The 21,502-nt window shown below is 29.5% G+C and overlaps 1 protein-coding gene across 2 annotated transcripts in view; it reads left to right on the top strand.

Annotated features, from left to right (window-relative positions):
- Positions 1–21,502, top strand: part of LOC129968580 (prodigiosin synthesizing transferase PigC-like) — a 147,732-nt gene that overhangs the window by 51,961 nt on the left and 74,269 nt on the right. Inside the window, exons 2-3 of one of the 2 annotated variants that reach the window (XM_056082609.1) lie at positions 8,286–8,346; positions 16,534–16,718. In XM_056082609.1, the coding sequence (XP_055938584.1) occupies positions 8,304–8,346; positions 16,534–16,718 (228 nt within the window). In that variant the 5' untranslated portion in view covers positions 8,286–8,303. Of the gene's footprint in view, positions 1–8,203; positions 8,347–16,533; positions 16,719–21,502 lie in introns of those variants that run through there. The other variant, XM_056082608.1, reaches the window with a different exon arrangement.

Consider the following 21,502-nt stretch of genomic DNA (forward strand, 5'->3'; position numbering starts at 1 on the left):
GCTCGAATATGAGAAAAATGCATTAAATTCCGAAGCCCTCACTTATGCAAGTCATACATAGTCTCATATATATATATATATATATATATATATATATATATATATATATATATATATATATATATATATATATATATATTATGTAAGCTCGCGTTTAAATAAACTTAAAAAGCAAAACCTTATCCAACACGCTAGAGCCGTTTCCGAGATACACGAAATACATTTATAAATACATATATATAAGAAAAGCTCATTTAAACTGATAAAATAATGGCCATTTCATTGATTTCAATTAAATTTTGATCCATTCAAAAAATTTTCGGAATTTTTTTCATTAATTTTATGTTATTAATTTCTAAAGATGGCCTATTATTCCCATCATAAAACACATTTTCTAATTCCGTTTTTCCCATTCCCTCTTTCTTATCCCTTAGCAATTTTGAATCTTGTATATTTACACAAAGTAATGTCAATGAACATTCAGTTTCCTAAAAAAATTGTGCCAACATCATCTTAACATTGGATGAAAATATACTTGCAGATACATGGTTCTGATTCTTTTTTTCTGATCCTTTTTTTCTTTTTTTTCTTCTTTTCTGATTCTTTTTTCATATCTGATTCTTTTATTTTCATATCGATAAAAAGAAATTATCAAATAATGTCACCAGAAAAAATGCTAAAAGCAAAATAAATGGTTTTTCTCCATTTGAGAACACTTTCCCTCACATTTGGATATACAATAAAAAACTTCTCTTTTTTTTGTTAAACATAGAATTATAAATTTTGCCTTCTTTTGCAATAAAGATATAACAAATATCAGTTAAAATGTTTTTCTAACTCATGCAATAAGTTTTAAACATCGAACCAGACATTAAATGTTCCGATGACTGCGCTACTTCCACTATTTAATGTCAGATATTTTACCTCTAAAAGCATATTTATGTCGAGACATTATTTTTGTTTCAATAATCCAGAATTGGAAATACTTGTCATGAAAAGTTTTCTGAAGTTATCGCGATTTCTAGAAAAAAAAAAGTGTCAAAACTTTAACTAAAATGTAAGCTAGTTGTTCCCAATGTACCATGTAGAAAACAACATTTATACATTTGAAGTTTTCAACTTTATTTCAGTTTACAGGGACTTATGGTTTATTTTGTTTTCTCTGTTTCTTTCTATTCGGTCTCTTTCTATTTTGTAAACTGGACACTTTTATATTGATAAAGGCAAGAAAATAAGATGCCGAGTTTAAAAGTGGGGAATACTTTTACTGTGGAACTCACATAATTCAAACGTTTTCAACTTGAACTGTCGATAGTTATAATTCATTTCTTCTGCTTATTTAAATTTCCTATTAGTATCATCTATGTTTGAAAATTAATTTAGTTAATTTGGTATCAAAAAATGATAAAAAAATATTATTGTTCCTGAATTGTTTTTCTTGATTACTCACCTCCATATTTTATGAGCTCAAATATCGTAAGCAAATTATTCTTTAAAGCCTTTAATTCCTTTGACTACTTCTGCTCTACAGGATATTTTGTGAAAAAAAAGTTTAAAACATTTCTTACTCTTCTATATATTAATACATTACTTATTTTGAAGTTTTGTTGCGTAATTGTTGCATTCAATGTACTCTCTAAGGCTTGTTTTTTCAATTTTTTTTTTTTTTTCAATTTGCGTGCATAGTTTCTGAAATTTTTATTTGAACGTTAATAAAAATTATTGAATGTAGATTTCATTTATAAATACGTTAAAATTTCCTCTATTTTGTTATGGGAGTATTTTATTTTCTCAGCTTGGTATTCAGAGAATTTGATTAAATAAGCAAAATTTTCTTCTTGCTAATTCTTGTAATTCACCTTTTACATACGGTAAGGACATATATATTTACAGCAAAAAGTTAAGCAAACAGTTATTGAATCATTTTAATCATCTAATCTACAACCAAACATATAAAGTTTACTTTCTCTTTCTCTGACAGATGACTTGTGAGTTACTACAAGTTTCGATTGCGCATGAAAACATTTACGATTACGAAAGAAACTTCAAGAGCGAATCATGCAAAATTTGTAGTGGCTTCTGCCAGGAGCATGCACACTAAGCAATGTAAATCAGATTCTACTTGAAGAAAAAATTTGTTGAAATGAAATAAGATTTTTTAAAAAGACGAGTACAAAAAGAATCTTGCAGAACTGAAATTTTACACCGTAGAATATTTTATTATAATTTGTGCCATATTTTAAAGACTTATAAAATAAAAAAAATTTTTGATTCATCATAAAACTCAATTTTTAGTTTTAGAAGAGTGTAAATGATGAAAATAATAATATTTTATTTTGTTTCGGCCAATAAATGTACTTTTGAAAATAGTTATGCAGTCCCTACTCTATAGATTCCTTCGACCCTATGAATCATATTCTGTAAAAACATGATTATGCAGGTTAAATTTTATTTTGTGTGAGATAAATATTTAAAAAACTGATAAGAAATCATTTATAAATTTATTTAAAATAGAAAAACATTTTGTTCCGCTAAATCACTGGTATAATTGAAAAGATAAATTTTTTTGAATTTTAAAATAACGGAAAAAACCTTTTTGCGCTATATTATTTTTGGATGTTATCATAGGGAAAATGCTTACATTTTGCTTAATATTTTATTAACCAAAATTCTACTAAAAATAAAAAATAAATAGCCCCGAGATGCACATTCCTAACCTCCAATGTATACACATACGAAGTTTGATAGCTCTAGGTAAAAAACGCCCCAGCCTTAGAGCGCCATTAAACACACACACCCACACCCACACCTACCCATATAGAAAAAATGAATCAATATAATAATATTACTGATTGCCTTACTGTTCATTTCAAATTTAGAAATTAATAGTTTGTATTTTATTCAATTCTCCGATATAACTAAGGAAGATATAAGAATGACATATATATAAGAAAAGCCAAATAAGTATATTAGTAAATCCATATATATATTTAAAATTATAAATTTATTTATCTCTAGAGGTTTAATTGCACATAAAAAGAGTGCAATAAATTCATGAACTTGCTTTCTGCCACTTAACATCAAAATGGCGAAAGCTATAACTATCAAACGAAACGACGAAATATATGAGGGCATCTTATCGTATTTAATGCGTTTTTCGAGGGTTTGATATGAAACAACAACATTCAAATAACAAGACTTGGAATTAAACTTTAATAAATAGTTTGAATCACACACACACACACACACACACACACACACACACACACACACACACACACACACACACACACACACACACACACACACACACACACACACACACACACACACACACACTTATTGTTTATATATCTGTCTATCTAGATAGTATAGTATATCTAAATAGATAGATATTCAAACACATAGATGTAGTATGAGCCCCTATGCTACTCCCTCTACCTCGCCGGCAGATGGCAGTAGTGTTCCAACTAGAAGTATAAGTGAGGCAAACGGCAGAAGAAAGACACTTGGTGCGAGAGTGTGTGAGCTTCGAAGTTGAAGCCATGCTATGTTCGCCTGAACTGCAACCAACCCTATACTTTTGTTCTTTTGCTTAATGTTCGTGTAGTCCTGTGTTCGTTTATTAAAATGTGGAAAAGACAAACGTGTAGTCTTCTTTCGATTGAGGACATGATCCTACATAGATTATCAATTAATTATTAATAAGCAGTTTAGATAATATACCAATGGAAAAATTAGTTTAATAGGAATAATAAAGACGGTTTTTAAAGATAGTTTTGGCACAATATTGAAGTTAATAATTAAATTTTAAAATTAAACATTTATCATATAAATAAGAAAACGCTTACTTTTGTTACATATCATGAATAAGAATCATACAACTTTTTCTTTTATCCATTTTATGCGCATGTAACAGTTTAATTAAACCAAATTATATCCTTTAATTGTCACTTGACACGCTTGTTGTCAGTGAACAGTAAACGCAGCCTTTATGAACTGAATTAAGAAATTTAATGCTTTTCACTCATGCTAGAAATTACAAAATAATTTTAAAATGTTCCATTGCATTTAAAGAAAATGAAATAACTTCTTCCTGTGTGTTTAAATTAGTACTAAATAATTTGTATTCGATTAATTCATTAATGAATAATTATGAAATCATGAGCTGGCGTGACAGTTCACATACATCTCCAAATTAATCTCAAAACACAGTTTGGGGAGGAAAATGTATAATTGGAACTTTGTGTCATATAACCACTTTTTGCCATTACAATAGCTACAAATAGATCGGGGATGTGATGAAATGATATATAAATTTGTAACGACTTTTAATTAAAAAAGGTATAAATGGTTCTTCATTGTCAATCTCGAATCGCTAGGATAGTAGATGTAGAGGAAAGAGGAATGACATTATTCATTTTTATCGGAAGTCTGAAGGTCCAATGATGAAAATTTTGTTTATTTGTGTTTTCTCTCCACCCTCTTCCAAGAAAAAATTCGAGTGGAAAGATTCTTATTGATTTCTCATTATCACAGTGACGCAAGACATCTGTATGTTATCCTACATTCCGAGAAATCTGTTTTTATATTATTTGTGTACCAAAACAGAGAAAACGACTTCTTGTTCTGTCATTTAACCATGGTTTATTGATGATGTTTTCACATTGCGCAAAGCACAATGAAGAAAGAGTGGATTTTTGGTGTTGTTTTTGAGTGCATATGCCATAATTTGTTTCCTTCCTTTCTTTTTCTTTTCAAAAAATTACAAGGTTAGGGAGATGAAAGGAATGGATTTCATTAAATTGAAAGGGTGACAACCCCTATTCCTTGAAGAGATTTGAGGACTGTTAATAATGGCTGCATTAATGTTATGTTTATAAGCTGAAAATTTCGTGCAAAAAATAGTGACTATTCAGATGGACGATTACTATAAATAGATTGCTGTTTAGAATGCTGCACTATAATGTGATTATAGAAACATCACAAATCATAAATTGACTACCCCGACTCGTTCTTAGGCACATGGGAAAATTATTGACAGGACTGTCGTGACAGCAATACTGGTGGGAGCTTTCGTTGAGTCCTTAGGGCTATCACCGGCTTCGGTTCAACCCTTCCCGTGGGAAATAATCCCGTCATCAATAGGAGATAGCCAACACCCACCATTTATGTGCTCACCAGAGTGGCGAGAACCAGCCACTATACAGTAAGCTTCTTATCTTCATTTTTGAGGTGCCCCCCTCTCCAGTGTGATGATTTCAAAAATATGGAAAAGTTGTATGATAATATAAAGCATTTTTATAGAGGTTGAAAATCAAATTGCTAATACATCATCGTTTCGAAATTAACAAAAATAAATGCAGGATGGGCAAAAAGTCCGTAAAAACTTAAATTAAATATTCTTAAACTAATTCGTTAAACTAAATCTCATTAAAACCCAGAGAATTAAGCAGAATAAAAACGATTTGAGGGTGTAGCATCAACATGTCACATGATTTTTTTAAGGAAAGGGGGGAAAAAATCGGCTGATAGGAGTCGTTTTGTATATAAGTGAAAGAAAAGACAAACAAATAACAAAAATAATATTACAAATCATTTATTATAACATTGTGTGTTCCAGTTTTAGACATATTTCCACATTCAGATTCCGACGCTAATTTTTCCATTTCGGCTGCAACGCGGGCTGAACGTGTCTGCCTTAGACTTCGTTGCCCGGACCTTACACGATCCTTCAGCGATCCAATTTCCTCAAATCGCTGAACAAGCTTTATGAGGCCTGCCACTGTTAGAGACTCTTTTCTAGGCTTCACAGTTTTCTGAAGTCAGAATTTACGCAATGTAACAGTCGCTGATTCTTGCTTCATGTAAAACAGCTTCACCTTTATCTTTTCCACTCAGCATCCTTGTTCATATACATGATGGCATGCAACGGAGAACTGGTTCTGGATCAAGAGTGTAAGTATTTATAATCGCCCGTCTAATCTCTATATATCCAATTAAGTCGTTCGTACCAGCGCCATCTGTCGGCCGTTTTAATATTTTTTTCTTATCTTAAAAAAAAAAAAAATCCCGTGACCTATCAATGCTAAATTTCAAAACCATTTTTTATTTTGATTATTTTTCCGGGTGTTATATATTTTTAAAGTTTTTACGGACTTTTTGTCACACTGTATTAACAATAACTGCTCGCCATTAATAAAGTATTTTATGGGAAATAATGCTCACACTTTCGACTAGGAAGAATAAGGAGGCCTGCCAAGGATTGTTGGACAAGGAGGGAGCAGGTTTCAGATCTAGTCGACTGAAAAAACTTTATTAACTTAGTTGTTCAATAAATAAATTTATAAAAAATACAAATTCTACGAATTTTTAAATGTTAGGATAAAGCCAATACTTTAGTTTGTTCTATTCCATTGCGTTTATTTATTTATAATCTTATTTGAAAACACCAAGTGTCTGTTTAAATTTAACTGCCTTAAATTAGTCCTAAATCATTATAAATAAATAAAGAAAATTATTGAAATATTCATCAAATAGCTTAAATGAAAAGCACCATAAAATAAATCCTTAACCAGTATATTAAGTTGAAAATGTATTGAAATAGAAACTAAATAGACAAATTTATGAAAGGAGGACCTCATTATGCGCATTGTCTAGGGCTACAAAATACCTCATTTCGCTCTGCCTGGAATTTTCAATTGTTATTATGCATTGAAAAACAGAATTATATCTAATAGTAGAAATATATCAAGATATTATGAGTAACATTTAAAAAAATATTTCAATCAATATATTATATTATATGTTTTAATTAATATAGTAATATAATGTATTGATTGAAATATAAATTTTGAAACCAAAGATCGAGGTTGAGATATCCTTTTACAGAAAACATCTATTGTTTATCTGGGCAATGTGCACATTAGTTTGTGTAATTCTTACTCGTTGCCGATTTGGTGAAATGGCGCTTAAATCAGTAGAACTGGGTGCATCTCAGGTGTACTTCTAATCAAGCCTTTCGAAATTTCTGATCAGTTTCAAAATAGCTCTAATTTAGTTTTAAATCTTGTGATCGAACAAAACTATGTTGATAGATGTATAGCGAATCACAATTTTTAAAACTACTAAAAATATTAATTAAAACTTTACAATTTCTTTTTTTTTAATTACAGCCAGTCACTCCGTTATCACAGAGATAAGCCGTATAAGCAGGGTTTATTGTGACTGTCTGTTATGCTGATTAACTATCTACTTTTTTATAAGAGGACAAAAGCCTACGAAAGTTCAAAGAATCATCAGACTATTGGTAAAAGGTTAGATATCCTTTCCATCATTTTTTAAAAATATTTTTAAATTTCCAGGGTATTGTAATATTTTGTTAAAATTATCACTATCCATAATGAGATTTACTCTAATTTCATAGTTCGACACATGTACTGTTGAACCGAGCCTATTTCCTCACGTATACATGTATTGTCTTGTATCCTTTCTAATCCGTAGAAGTATTCAGGAAATCTTCCATGGTGTAATCTGCACTAACATGGGATGAAATATTCTTTTTGTAATTTTTTTGGATCCGGTATGAATTCATATGTTATGCGTCCTTTGCAAGACATTATCCATTTATCCTGCCACTGCAAAGTCATCTCTCTCCTAATTTCCTTCTTTAACATTTGGAATGATTTGGGGCACAATTTCTTGAGAAAAATGATAATCGAACTCTATAAAATTAATATCAATTAGTTTTTTATCTATGCAGAAGTAGTCTTCCAGAGATTTTTAAAATTAAGTAATAATTATAATATTTTTATAATTTGATTAATTATTAGCTTTATAATCAAACAAACCCGTAAGTTTCTTCAAACACTCTTTACAAAACTTTAAAGAAAACTCACGAAAATATTTCATGACAATCATTTCTTTCACCGGGTTTTCAAATAGTCTTAGTACGTTTTTATCAGAAAATTTTCATTTCATGGCAAAGAAATTTTTTATGCTCTTCCATTAAAAAAAAAAGAAGAAGATTTACTTTGTACTCTATCGTCATTTCATTCAAGGTTAATTATTGTTCTTTTATCCTAAAAGAAAAAGCGATGTTTTATCTGTATTTGACGCCAGCGTGATAGCTATTTTAACATCATTTATTTATTTACGTATTGGAGATAGATTTTACTTTTCATTCCTTTATCAAAGAATCAAAGGTTTTTTTTAACACTTTCTTTGATATCTTCCAGCTCCTATATTTTTTTTCTGTTTAGTAAGGGTTACGACAGCTTTGCTGGAAAGCGTTACTTATAAAAATGGTGCTTTCATTAATAGTAACTCTTTTTACAGCCCCGTTGGGTATGTATTAAAAATATCCTTATTATTTGTTAAATTTTAGTAATTACCAAATGTAATATTAAAATTAATATTTAGAATGTAAGCTTTTTTTTTCATATTGCTTGATAGAAGCTTCACTCTACAAAGAACAATATGCCATTTTTTTATTATTGATTAATGTTGATTACTTAGGAGAATTAATTCTAAACGCCATTTCCCACCCTCCGAAGAAAAAGAAAATAAATTCTTGTGAGTGCATGGTACAACTCTTTGAAAGTGAGACTATATAATTCTTTTTCAAATGCTCGTTTAATCAGATTATATTTTATAAAATTATTTAACTGGAAATCTTTCCGAAGTTAAATTTTCAGTCATTTCTTTGCTCCACAAGAGTAATTTATTTTTCATTATAGGATTATGATATATATTTATAAAAAATATATATTTAACATTGAAAAAATAAATTTATCATTGAACACTGTTCATTAAAAATAAAGTGATCATTGAACTGAAATAGAGAAAAAAAATATAAACTTACAAAAAAAAAAAACTTGCCGAATCAGCATATAGTGAAGTTAGCTCATAGTTACCCTGAATTGATTACAAAGGAACATGTAATTGCTTGAAAGATGATGTTTCCCCTTTTTTGGCATTTGGATGAATCCATTTCCAAAAATGGAAATGAGTTCCTCCAAATGAGACTTATGTCACAAAAGTATTTATTAGTTTATTATTTAGTTTAGTTAATTACGTAACGTGTATTCCAATTTATTGTGCCTTTGTGTTGCATAATTGCTGCGATATGTCATTTACTTATTGACTAAAATGAGTCTATTTTCTTTTTTTACCATCATTCTTGCATCTCGCATATGCACCAAATTAAATCGTCAATACTTTAAAGTAAAAGAATTGAGCATCAGTTTAAATTTTATTTCATATGTTTCAAGATGGAAGAGGTCTAAGTGGTATTGTTGTGGATTATTTTAAGATATTCTTAAGATTTTTCATTAAGTTTAACTTATGTTATAGAAGGAATAAAAATTAGATTTAGGGATCATGATTGCCTTTATTTATTATGGAGAACGTTCGAATCCTATAAGTTTACATTTGTAGATAAACTTAATTTTTGTACCAAGTTGAATTTTTAATTTTGGATTCTAATTTCAAAGCTGTTAATTCGCAATAAAATATTCAACAGAAATTTTATATTAATTTTTCTGTTGAATCTTTGGTTGCAATATCTAGAAGTTTTATCTAAAACTTTTAGATATTGCAAATATTATAATTGTACATTTTATAGGGAAATAACTCTATGAAATGTATATTGGATGAAGTATTAAAATTATTGAATAAAAAATTATTTTAAATCCTTTTTTTTCTGTAATGAATTATATGCCTTCATAATTATATGAAAAAATTACATGAAATATTCATGAATTATATGAAAAAATTACATGAAATATTCATGAATTATATGAAATATATTATATTCTTGAATTATATGAAAAAAATCAGTACGCACAATAATCAATAAAGTAATTCCAAATGTCATACTTCCTGTTACTTAATATAAATAGAGAATCTTATCAATTACTGCAAGTTATCCAAAAACTTATGAGCCATTGTTAAAGATTGACGTTCATGTGATATCCAGAGAGTCAGCATGTGCGTGTGGATATTGTTATGTTTTTGTTGATTCATTTGTTCACTAGAATGTTATCTAGACCAAATCTCGTATCACGGTATTAAAATGGAGATGCTGAAACCTACCACAAACTTTTATTTAAGGATTTCTTTTATAAATGAAGATAAATAAGAATCGTTATGGTATTCTCAAAGAAAAGATTCCAGTTAATATATATATATATAAAGTAATAATTAAACTGATAATGAAAAAATTTAATTATCAGTTAGTTAAATTTTCTAAATCGGCTAAAAGTATTTTGCAATTGCATTAATTTATTTCAGAATAAAACTTAGATACACATCATTAATTAGTTGCATAATATCTTGTTAAAGTGTGTATAAAATTATATTTTGTATTATTTTTGCTTAAAAATTATTGTGAGATTTATGATGTATGGCACCTGTTTGTTTAAATGAATCGTTATTCTAATCTTAAAGAGGAATCGTACGTCTGAAGACTTTTTAAATTTGTCTTTAAAATGATTACGTAAGACCTTATAAAGTTCTTTTAGATTAAGACCTTATAAAGTTGTCTTAACCTTAAAAAGTCTAATGATGACCTTATAAAGTATTCTTAATAGAATCTCAGTGACAGGAGCTCGTGGTGACATTAGCATTTTGAAATTATTCCATTGAAGTTCCTCTGTGAATATTAGTGTGATGCACATTAAACCAATAAAAAACTCTCGGTTGTAGTATCTTGAGTAGGTTTTATAAGTTTGAAAACAATTTCATTCAAGCATTTCTTTGAGTTAAGGTTCGATGCACATTAAATGTGACAGAAAGACCTCGATACCAGAATTTTAAGAATATCAAAACTTTTCTATACATGCTTCTCCGTGAGTGTTGGTTTGATACATATCAAAGTCTTCGTAGCAGTATCTTGGATCTTTTTAGGAATCTGAAAACAATTTCAGTCAAACTTCTCTGTGAGCTCAGTTGTACATTAAACTAGTCAAAGAGATCTCAATAGCAGAAGTTTTGGTCAGGTTTAAGGTGTATGAAAGCACTTCCACCCACGTTTTTCTGTGAGTGTTGTTTTTATACATATTAAACCAATTAGAAAGATCTCGGTTGTAGTATCTTGGATGAGTTTCAAAAGTTTGAAAACATAGCTTCTCTGTGAATGCTGGTTTGATATACACATTAAATTATAAGGAAAGCACTTGATAGTAGTATCTTGAATATTTTTTTAGGAATCTGAAAACAATTTCAGCCAAACTTCTCTGGGAGCTCTGGTATACATTAAACTAGTCAGAGAAATCTCGGTAGCAGAAGTTTGGCTCAGGTTTTAGAAGTATGAAAACTCTTCCACCCGAGTTCCTCTGTGAGCGTTGGTTTGGTGCACATTAAATTAGATGGTCATAAACATCCTCGCACATGTGTGTGAAGCCTATGAGAAAATTACAAGCCCAGATGTTTTTGTAATCATCAGATCTGTATTCAATATTGTGAAATATACCTTTTAAAAGTTAAATCATTTTTAAAGAAGAAATAAATTAAAAACTATATATTATTGAACTATCTCTATCGAAAAATGCTTCATTATTACATCACGACGGTTGTATAGTTAAAAAAAATCTAATAAGAAATTTATATACTGAAATAGTGATATAGTAGAAAAAATTTCAATAAATTGAACAATAATACTTAATACCAAAATATTGAACTATAATACTTAATATTAAATATAGAAAAGGAATTACATTCAAATGAATTTAGATTTCAGTGCTTATGCTTAAATTAGGTCAAAGCATTGATTTTTTTTCCTTACTGATAAGGCTTTATCTCTATGTTCTTATAAAGTATCGCTTTTACTCTTTTCCTCTTTCACACTATAAAATCAAAACAATCAATACATGACCTTGAACTTTATCCCAGATATTGTTGGCCGGGTGTGAAATCTTTCTATGATATTCTTTATTCATTGCCTAGCAATAAAATTAATAGTAATCTAATAATAAACATTTTATTTACTAAAAGAAAAAACTTTCTACAGAAGAAGGATGCCATAAAATTAGAATAATTGGAAACCTGTTATACATGTATTGGCTGTTTGCATAGATTTAATTTTGTAAGTGGAAGTAAAAAAAGATTTTAATGTTCTTATAAAACTGTTTACGATGAACTTCTTTTATCAAACATGTCAAGTGACATCCTAAATAATGAGCAAGTTTCTAAAAAAAAGCTTGATTTTCTTTCAATAAAAATATACATTTATCTTGATTAATGAATGAACGTCAATCAGCAACCATTATCTGGATTGAAACTCTTTCATTAATACTGACATGTAAAGTAATGATGCTTATCGATCTTTATAAAATTTTATTTGCTTGTTCCTCAGATTAACTTAAACCATGAAATTTACCTAGTATAAAGCTGTTAAGCTTAGAAATTCGTGTAAAATTGTGTTCTGTGTTTAAATGCATGTAAAGTGCATTCATTGTTAAGGAAAAAAAAATCTAAGATTCGTCCGCTGGGTTTAATGTGTAAATTCAAGCATGCTCAATAACAAATAACTGTGCTTGTTTCCATTTTGAAACAAGAAACACATGAAACAAAACCTCGGAGAGTGCACAAGACATCCCTTGCAGTAAACAGAAGCACACAAGCAGCGAAATTGATAATAAACAAACGAGACAGCATAAAGCTCTCAGAGTGAATTCACAGGAAATCAGTGACTTATAGACTTCGCTCAACTACTCGCACAAAATCAACTCAACAGCCGACTATTGACTACAAATGGAGCATTATTGCTTTTACAACTACCGTTATAGAGCATCAAATGTTCTAGAATAAACGTTGAAACTCGTATTCTTATGGAGCTAGATTATCGAAAAATTGGGTACTGCATTTTATTTCTAAATTCGTCACCAAGTTTTTTGCCAAGGCCGCATGACATTGACTCAGAATCTTTTCAGCATCCAATATTATATCTGTACAACTACCGTCCTTACGAGAAAACTTATAGAGCAGAAAGTCAACATCACAAATTTGTAAGAATATTCTTACGTATTATATTCGGAATTCAGATTTCATTTTCACGCGCCGGTAAACCAATTTCAGATAAAAAATTCTTGAGAAAATCCATTTTATTTCTACTGTTTTTACTATTTTCTCATTTCTTTTTATTTTTCCATTTTACTGTTGATGAATTTATTTTTACTGTTTCTTTTGTTTCGAGAGAATTTTTTTCACCTCGCTTAGTAATTAGTTGGAAAAAAAAATCTTAAGAAGATAAAGAAATTAGTAAGTAATTAGTTGGAAAAAAATTCTTAAGAAGATAAAGAAATTAGTACGATTTATAGACTTTAATAGTCAGAATAAAGAACTTTTACTTAATACGCTCACTCAATGTAAAAATGCTGAATTTGGTGGTAATTAAATTTACCCTTTTAGCTATTTTTTTCAGCTATTTATAGCATTTCTAACTTTAACCTTTGCATATGAATACTAATATATATTTATTTTTTAATTTATGCATATAAGATTATGAATTATGTTTTAGAAAAATCATGTATATAATAATCCTTTACGTGTTGGCATTTAAAAATGAAATATTGATTGCCTCATACATTTTTTAAAAAATATTGAAATATTGTTAGATTCCATTTGGAAGACATTTTCCAGGTTTTAACCAGGTGGCGTATTTAAAAACTTATATTTAAGTATAAATTTTTAAAATACTATGCAGTTTTTTTTTTTTTTTTTTGCTTAGTTTCATGTTTTGGACATGATTTTCATTTCGTAGCATTCGTTGCCGTTAATATTTTTTTATATGTGTTTTATGTCGTTGTGTGTTTTTTTTTTTCCTGATGATTTATTTTCATCAATTTTTTTTTCACATTTTTGACTTTCAGCATTACTTTATTTGTAGAGTTTAGTATCACGTAATAATTTTTTATTTGCTGTTTTATTATATTTGTTTTATTTATTATTATACTTTTACATATTTTAAAATTCATTCGATTGTATAATATTAAACTTTCTAAAAATTTTCTTTTCTTAATTTCGTTACAAAATTACTTTAAATCTTGCAATTTTGTTGTAAGATTTCGTCCTCTTTTCTCATGTCTTCTTATCTGCCTTTTGGCTGTCTTTTTAAAAACTTTTGTTGCTTTTGGGCCTCCTTTTCCCAATATTGTTCTCCTTCCGCAGGGACAATTAATATTCTAGAACTAAAAGGTTGATTATTATTTATTAGGTATTAGATGAATGATTCTGTTCAGTACGATTTGGGCAAAAGGTTACATACAAGGTGGTCAAAATTAAAACAACTCTACTCTGATCTCTCTATACAGCGAACTACTCTGTGTAAAGGCTCCAAAATTGTTCAGCATACTATTCAAGACATGGGGAAAAGGATTACAAGAAAAAAATGTTTAAAAGCTTCGATAGATGGCACTGTTCAACAAAAATATACTGAAAAGACTCAAAATACTCATTTGTAAAACATTTTACGTATGAGTATAAACGTATTAAACGTTCAATCACAAGGACCTTATTGATGCTATAGAAACTGCTCAATATGGTTACCTTCTTCCAGATTCAAAATTTGCCTTTTCTGGACAGCTTGTTTAACTGTGGATCGTAATTGGTAGATTGAGAAATTTCTCACATGCAAAATGATACTGTCTTTCAAATCTGGCAAGGTTGCCAGATGTCTTTGATAAACAAGATTTTTTAAAGTATTTTCAAAGCCAAAAATCACAGGTATTAAGATGTGTAGAACAAAATGGTTAGGTTGCCGGAAACACACGACAAATTATTCTATCATTAGTAAAATGCTGTCGAAGAAATTGTTCTACACAGAGTGCAACGTGTGAAGGCGCTGCATCTTGCATAAAGGTGATTAAATCAGGACATTGACGCTGCTACATTCGGGGTATAACAAAATTTTCTAGTATTTTTTTGATATCTCTTGGTATTTCGCGTAAATTCTCAAGTCGATGAAACTCTGGGAGTGAAGATGCAACATTTCCTTTGTTTCCATAAAACAACTTCAGTAAAGCATGAAACTCTCGTTGATCAGAATAACATTTTCCTTGCTTTATCCCTTTTATGCCTAGCAAGCCAAGTGTTTAGGCAAATTTTTGTACTTACAGCACGAAATTGCAGTCTCAATGACAATTTTTCTTCGCTTTTTTATCTTCTTTTTTTCATATCAGCAATAGAAATTAGAATGGAAAAATTCCATATAACATGTGTTTTTTTAGTGATTATTTGCAACTTTTTTAGCATTTTTCTATTGTACAGCACCATCTGTCGGTGTTTCTGGAACTAGTTTTTTTCTCGTAATACATTTTCCCATGTCTTGAATCGTATGTTCATCAATTTCGCAGACTTTGCGCTGAGTAGTTCGCTGTATAGAGAGCTCAGCGTATAGGCATTTTAATTTGACCTCATTGTCTTTTTTTATTTGGTTTTTTTTGTGAAAAAGAATTTCTATCTCCTTTCTTCCTCGCTTTCATATTCCCTTGTACTCACCTTTTCAGACTTTTCTACTTTAATAAACATATTTATACTGCAGTAAAAAGCCAACAAGGGAAAATATCAACAAGTTACTAAAATACTATAGATTAATGACCCTTGAGAAATGATTAATGAACTAGTGGAACAAACTTTGCATGATTTTGTAAATAGAGAAGTTGAACTTATGTTATAGTTCTTTTTTGAATCAACATGAAGATTGTTTTTTATAGATTTTATAGATTTTTAACTTTTTATTAGTTGATATAAGCCTAAGTTGACGCCTTAAACTACGTCATCAGACAACTTTTAATAATTTCGACCAAGGGCCTTGAGCCCTAGACACACATATTACACTTAAATAAGTGGTTAGGTTTCAGTTTTTAGACTAGAAAAAATTCAATACCAGTAAAGATACGTCATATATGTGGCCTTGTGAAAGTTAAATTTCACATCAAGGAGACATGTTCCCACTTGAGTGATTTAGAAATTAATTAAAGGGAATTAATGTCCAAAAGTCTTCTCAACTTAACCAGCTTTACTAGGCATATCCTAAACTAAATCTCACTTTGTTTCAAAATGAGGCATTAAAATAGTTAAACTAAAAAAATCCCAAGTCTATAGTGGTAGATATTTTAATAAAATCGAATCCCGAAGGTGTCATCTTGCTATCTTGATACAAAAGATTTATCAACCATCCGCCATTGCCAACCAACAGTAGAAATATATCTTTTGGTACAGCATTTGTGGAGAAAGGAGATTCCCAAACTTTCGCAGAAAGAAATGGCAACAACTACGCTGGTAGAGCATTGCCAAAGGCAACGCTATTCTCAAATCTCACCATTTCATTCTATAGAAGTTTAGCAAATAATATTTCTCCATTGTATCCACTTCTACGGAAGTTTGACAAATCTTATTTCTCCACAGTATCCACTTCTATGGAAGTTTCGCATATCTTATTTCTCCATAGTATCTACTTCTGTGGAAAATTTTGAAATATTCTGTTTTAAGGTTCCTTTTGAGTTGCATGTTTATATTTTTTCTTTTATGTAGAATTTCTTTACTGGATTAAATGGGCCATCGCTTACGTCGCAATCCGCATCCACAATGCATTCCATGGCAGAAGATTTGACTTGTATGACATCCGAGTGGTCAATGAACCGGTTAAGTTGGGCGTCCTCCTTCCACAGAAGGAAAAGGATTTAGAATCACCACAACCGGATTCCCACTTATTAGAGGTGAGTGGAAAAATGAAGTTTATTTTCTTTTATTGCTGACAGACTTGATAAAAATACAAAATGAGTCATAATTTTTTCCATATAAATGGGGAAAGCCTTGACTACTGTTTTTTCAAGCAGATGATTCAGTTGAAAAAACGTTTATGAAAGAAAGAATGGACTGATATTACAAAGGGTGTCTCAAAATTAACGCGAGTTTTGAATTTGTCACCATTCGTACAGTAAAGTGTTCGCAAACCTATTAAAAAAACCATTTGACAGCTGATAGTATAAGGTTAGTAAAAATGGAGTGTTACACGATCGAACAACATGTTTTCCTTGTTGAACAATATTTCAAAAATGATGAAAGTTTGTCAGCCAGAGTTCAAAAATTTGAGAACTGGCTCCTAGATCGTGTGATTTAATACCCTTGAATTTCATTTTATGAGGTTATTTGAAGTCAAATGTCTATGCCAACAAGCCCAAAGGCATGTGTGCATTGAAGGAGGAAATTCAACGCTGCATCAACGCAGCGCCACATGCAGCTGGTATGCAAAATGGTATGGAAATTTTCGGCAAAAGAGAACGTATGTGCCAACAAAACCGTGGTGGCAATACGCTGTATGTGTTATTCCACGCATAACTCTTCCTGTGTACTTCACGATTCAATAAAAATATAACAGTTCAAAGAAAAAACCTTCTTTTTTTTACATAATTCAAATTTTGCTTTAGCACGTTATTCTATCGTGTAACGCTGCAACTACTTCACTAACCCTACACTATCAGCTTTCAAATGGATTTTTAATAGGATTTCCAACACTTTACTGCACGAATAATGGCCAACTCAAATCTTGCGTTAATTTTTTACTATCCTTTACTATTGACTAAGATTGGTACCAATTATTTATTTAGCTTATGTTTTCAGCGTTACACTCAAAATACAAATAATCCATGAGACTGTAACAAAACTTACCATGAAATTGACAAAGACGAGTTTCGTCGTCGAGTACATCTGGGAGACAAAGACAACAATAAAAGGAATTTTACAAGAAGTTTTCTCATGCTACATACTATAAATTATAAATTTTACTTGTTGCATTAAAAATGCATACAATATGAAAGGTAGAACCATTTCTACCCAACAAAATAATGTCAAATCTTTCTTTCTTCATTGGTAGCATTCCTTTTCAATTGATTCATATTCCTGAAAGCCTTTTAAATGACCCTGTTCCTTTTAACGACATAAAGAGATACATAAAAACCATTCTGAATCTGGAATGGCAATCGGAATGGGACAGAAAAGAGGTAAATAAGCTTCACTCTATTAAGCATTCCATCGAATTTTGGCCCAGTTTACCTAGCAGAAAATTGGATACAATTATTACTCGCTTAAGAATTGGCCATACAAGACTTACACATAAACATTTGTTGTTGGGGGAGCCCGCCCCTCAATGTACAACATGCCAATGCCTTTTGACAGTCCGACACATTCTTATGGAGTGCCCAAGTTTTAATTCTCAACGAGGTCAATGTTTTCAATCGCCTCACCTTATTTTAAAAGATATCCTTAACAAAGATCCTCATCCTCATCTTTTTACCTTTTTAAAATGATAGGCTTCTTATATTTTATGAGTATTGTTTATTCTCTTTTAATGCTTCAAATCTTTACAACAGTTTTTTTCTCTAGAGCAGAGGTTTTGAATATCCTTTTAAAATGTAACAATGCACCTTTTTAATGAACCATATGTATGCATTTACCTTATGGTTGGCGCTGCATAATCAGAAATGGTTTTAGCGCCAGTAAACTCCATCAAACTCAAACTCAAACTCATATTCCTGAAAACGGAAAACAGATTAGTCACAGCTTTTCCCATTTTTGTACAGATTTAGGTCTCATCCTGTACTTCACATTCGAAAACAGAGAAATAAATAACATTTTATCTTTATGAAATTAGAAAAACGGAAAGAACTGCTTCGTTGATCTTCTCATATTTTTACCATATGATAGTTACTAATGTCAGCCTTGAAGAACTGACTTCACAACATAAAGGCTCAATAATTATGGACAACAAATTTTAATTGACATTTTTGTGGTGAATTATGCGTGAAGCAGGAAAAGGGAATTAGTATAATTTAATCATTTGTCAGACACAATTGGAAAATTCAAAAAGCAAAACGAGTAAAGTTATATCATTCTTCATCTTAATAAGGCAAACTTGCAAATTTCATTTAAATTATTTGTGAGAGAAAAGTATATTTTGAAAGTTTTCTCCTTATTTGTATGATTTAGTATCAATGATTTTTTTTTTCAATTCATGAAAATAAATATTTGTCCAAAGACAACTGCTCAAATGCTCCCTTTGGATTGCTTGCTTTGTCAGGTCCATAAATTTAAAATTCTTACGATGCAAATTTCTGAATTTCCTTCTTTAGAAAGTGGTTTAACTGGAATGAGAAGGTCTATTGACGTCAAAGGCATTTAAACAAAGGAGTATTTATTGTAATATGAAAAACTTTAATGATTTTAAAATTTTTGGGATGGGCTTTCGTATTAGGAAATTGATTAGAAGGTTTATTTTTTTAAAAATCCTTATATGTCTCTTCCAATTCTGTTATTACTGCCATTTTAACTTTTCAGTTTGGGGATACGGATAGTATTTTCATTCTAAATTAAATAAGGATTCAATTAAAAGTTACTGATATTAGGGCATAATTAGGTTAAAGTTTTGTATTTGGCTTTCCTATTGGGAAATGGATTAGAAAGATTTTTTTGAAAGATCATTATGTGTCTTTTCCAATTCTATTATGACTGGCATTTTAACTTTTCAGTTGGGGGAAATATACGGATAGTATTTTCATTTTAAATTAAATAAGGATTCAATTAAAAGTTACTGATATTAAGGCATAATTAGGTTAAATTTTTGGATTTGGCTTTCCTATTAGGAAATGGATTAGAAAGATTTTTTTGAAAGATCATTATGTCTCTTTTCCAATTTTATTATGACTGACATTTTAACTTTTCAGTTTGGGGAAATATACGGATAGTATTTTCATTTTAAATTAAATAAGGATTCAATTAAAAGTTACTGATATTAAGGCATAATTAGGTTAAATTTTTGGATTTGGCTTTCCTATTAGGAAACGGATTAGAAAGAGTTTTTTGAAAGATCATTATGTGTCTTTTCCAATTCTATTATTACTGACATTTTAACTTTTCAGTTTGGGGAAATATACGGATAGTATTTTCATTCTAAATTAAATAAGGATTCAATTAAAAGTTACTGATATTAGGGCATAATTAGGTTAAAGTTTTGGATTTGGCTTTCCTATTGGGAAATGGATTAGAAAGATTTTTTTGAAAGATCATTATGTGTCTTTTCTAATTCTATTATTACTGACATTTTAACTTTTCAGTTTGGAGAAATATACGGATAGTATTTTCATTCTAAATTAAATAAGGATTCAATTAAAAGTTACTGATATTAGGGCATAATTAGGTTCGGCAACATTTTCATGCAATACATTTTCTATGCAATGGAGCAATATATATGAAATGAATTTGTTTTAATTCATGGTGTTCTTTCTTTATTTTCAAAATGTATGAAACTTCAAATCTAACGTTATTATTCGGTGAAGCTGTTTTTCACATGGTTTTGCGTTCGTTCCTTTCTACCATTATCATAAAATATAGAGCAATTAATTTTTTGAAAAATGAAAAATATATATATATAAAAACAATATTTAACTATAACATGTAACAACTGTGTGTCAATGTTGAAAATAATTGCGAGATTCACAAACTCATATAAAAAAGAATTCACTATCATTGCGGCAGTATGAATTAAAAAAAAAGACACACACACATTTAAATACAGTTTTTCAAGGCGGCACGTTTCAAGTCGTTTTAATGAACATCAGATAATCATTAAGTAGTTTTTATTGTTACTTATTTAAAAAAAAAGAGTTCCTTGAACATGGGAAATAAAATTCTAATCAACTATATTTATAGATATTTAGTCTGATGAATTTCATTATGCAGCAATTAATTTATAAAAGAAAGAAAAGATTTAATTTAAATATAGATAATATCTTTCATTTTTAAGCGGATAAAGAATTTAAGAAAAGGCGTTAAATTGCAATTTTTTATGTTTATGTTTTTTTTTTTTTCGATTTATAATTTATGATGTTATTGCCCAGGACATCGAGTTTTCTCAAGCACGTCTTTTTAGAATCATATGACCTATGAAAATGAATACAATGTGAATATGATCTATTAATATGATATGATCTATGAAATCATAGACCTATGAAGATATATTTAAAATCCCATGCTGTATATCAACAATTGCATGTGATTTCTTTGAATTATAAATTATACTATTAGTGCTATTCTTTAGATCGGGTCTGTTCTTCCAACTGTTTCTACTTAAAAAATGCTTTATTTGGAAAAGATTGTCGTCAGTTATCAGAAAACAATATAAAAAATTCGACAGACCAGTGACAATTTAAAACAAATCGACTAAACATTAAAAAAAATAATTCCAAAAACCATGCTGAAGTATTCTTAAGTTTTCAATCTGGTAGTTTATATTATAATATGACCAAGTACCAATCAATAGTAAAATTTCATTGTTATTATTTTATAGATTTCGACTTCAAAACTATAACATGGCATTTATGAACAATCTGCAGCTTTTCTTTATTTTTAAATATGGCATTCAAAGCAATTTATATAGGACTGTGACTAAGTGCAAAATGAATTTTGAAAAAGAAAAAATAATAGCCGAGTTAAACAAACAATTAAT

This window comes from Argiope bruennichi, chromosome 5, assembly GCF_947563725.1.
Source record: "Argiope bruennichi chromosome 5, qqArgBrue1.1, whole genome shotgun sequence".
NCBI classification, from domain to species: domain Eukaryota; kingdom Metazoa; phylum Arthropoda; class Arachnida; order Araneae; family Araneidae; genus Argiope; species Argiope bruennichi.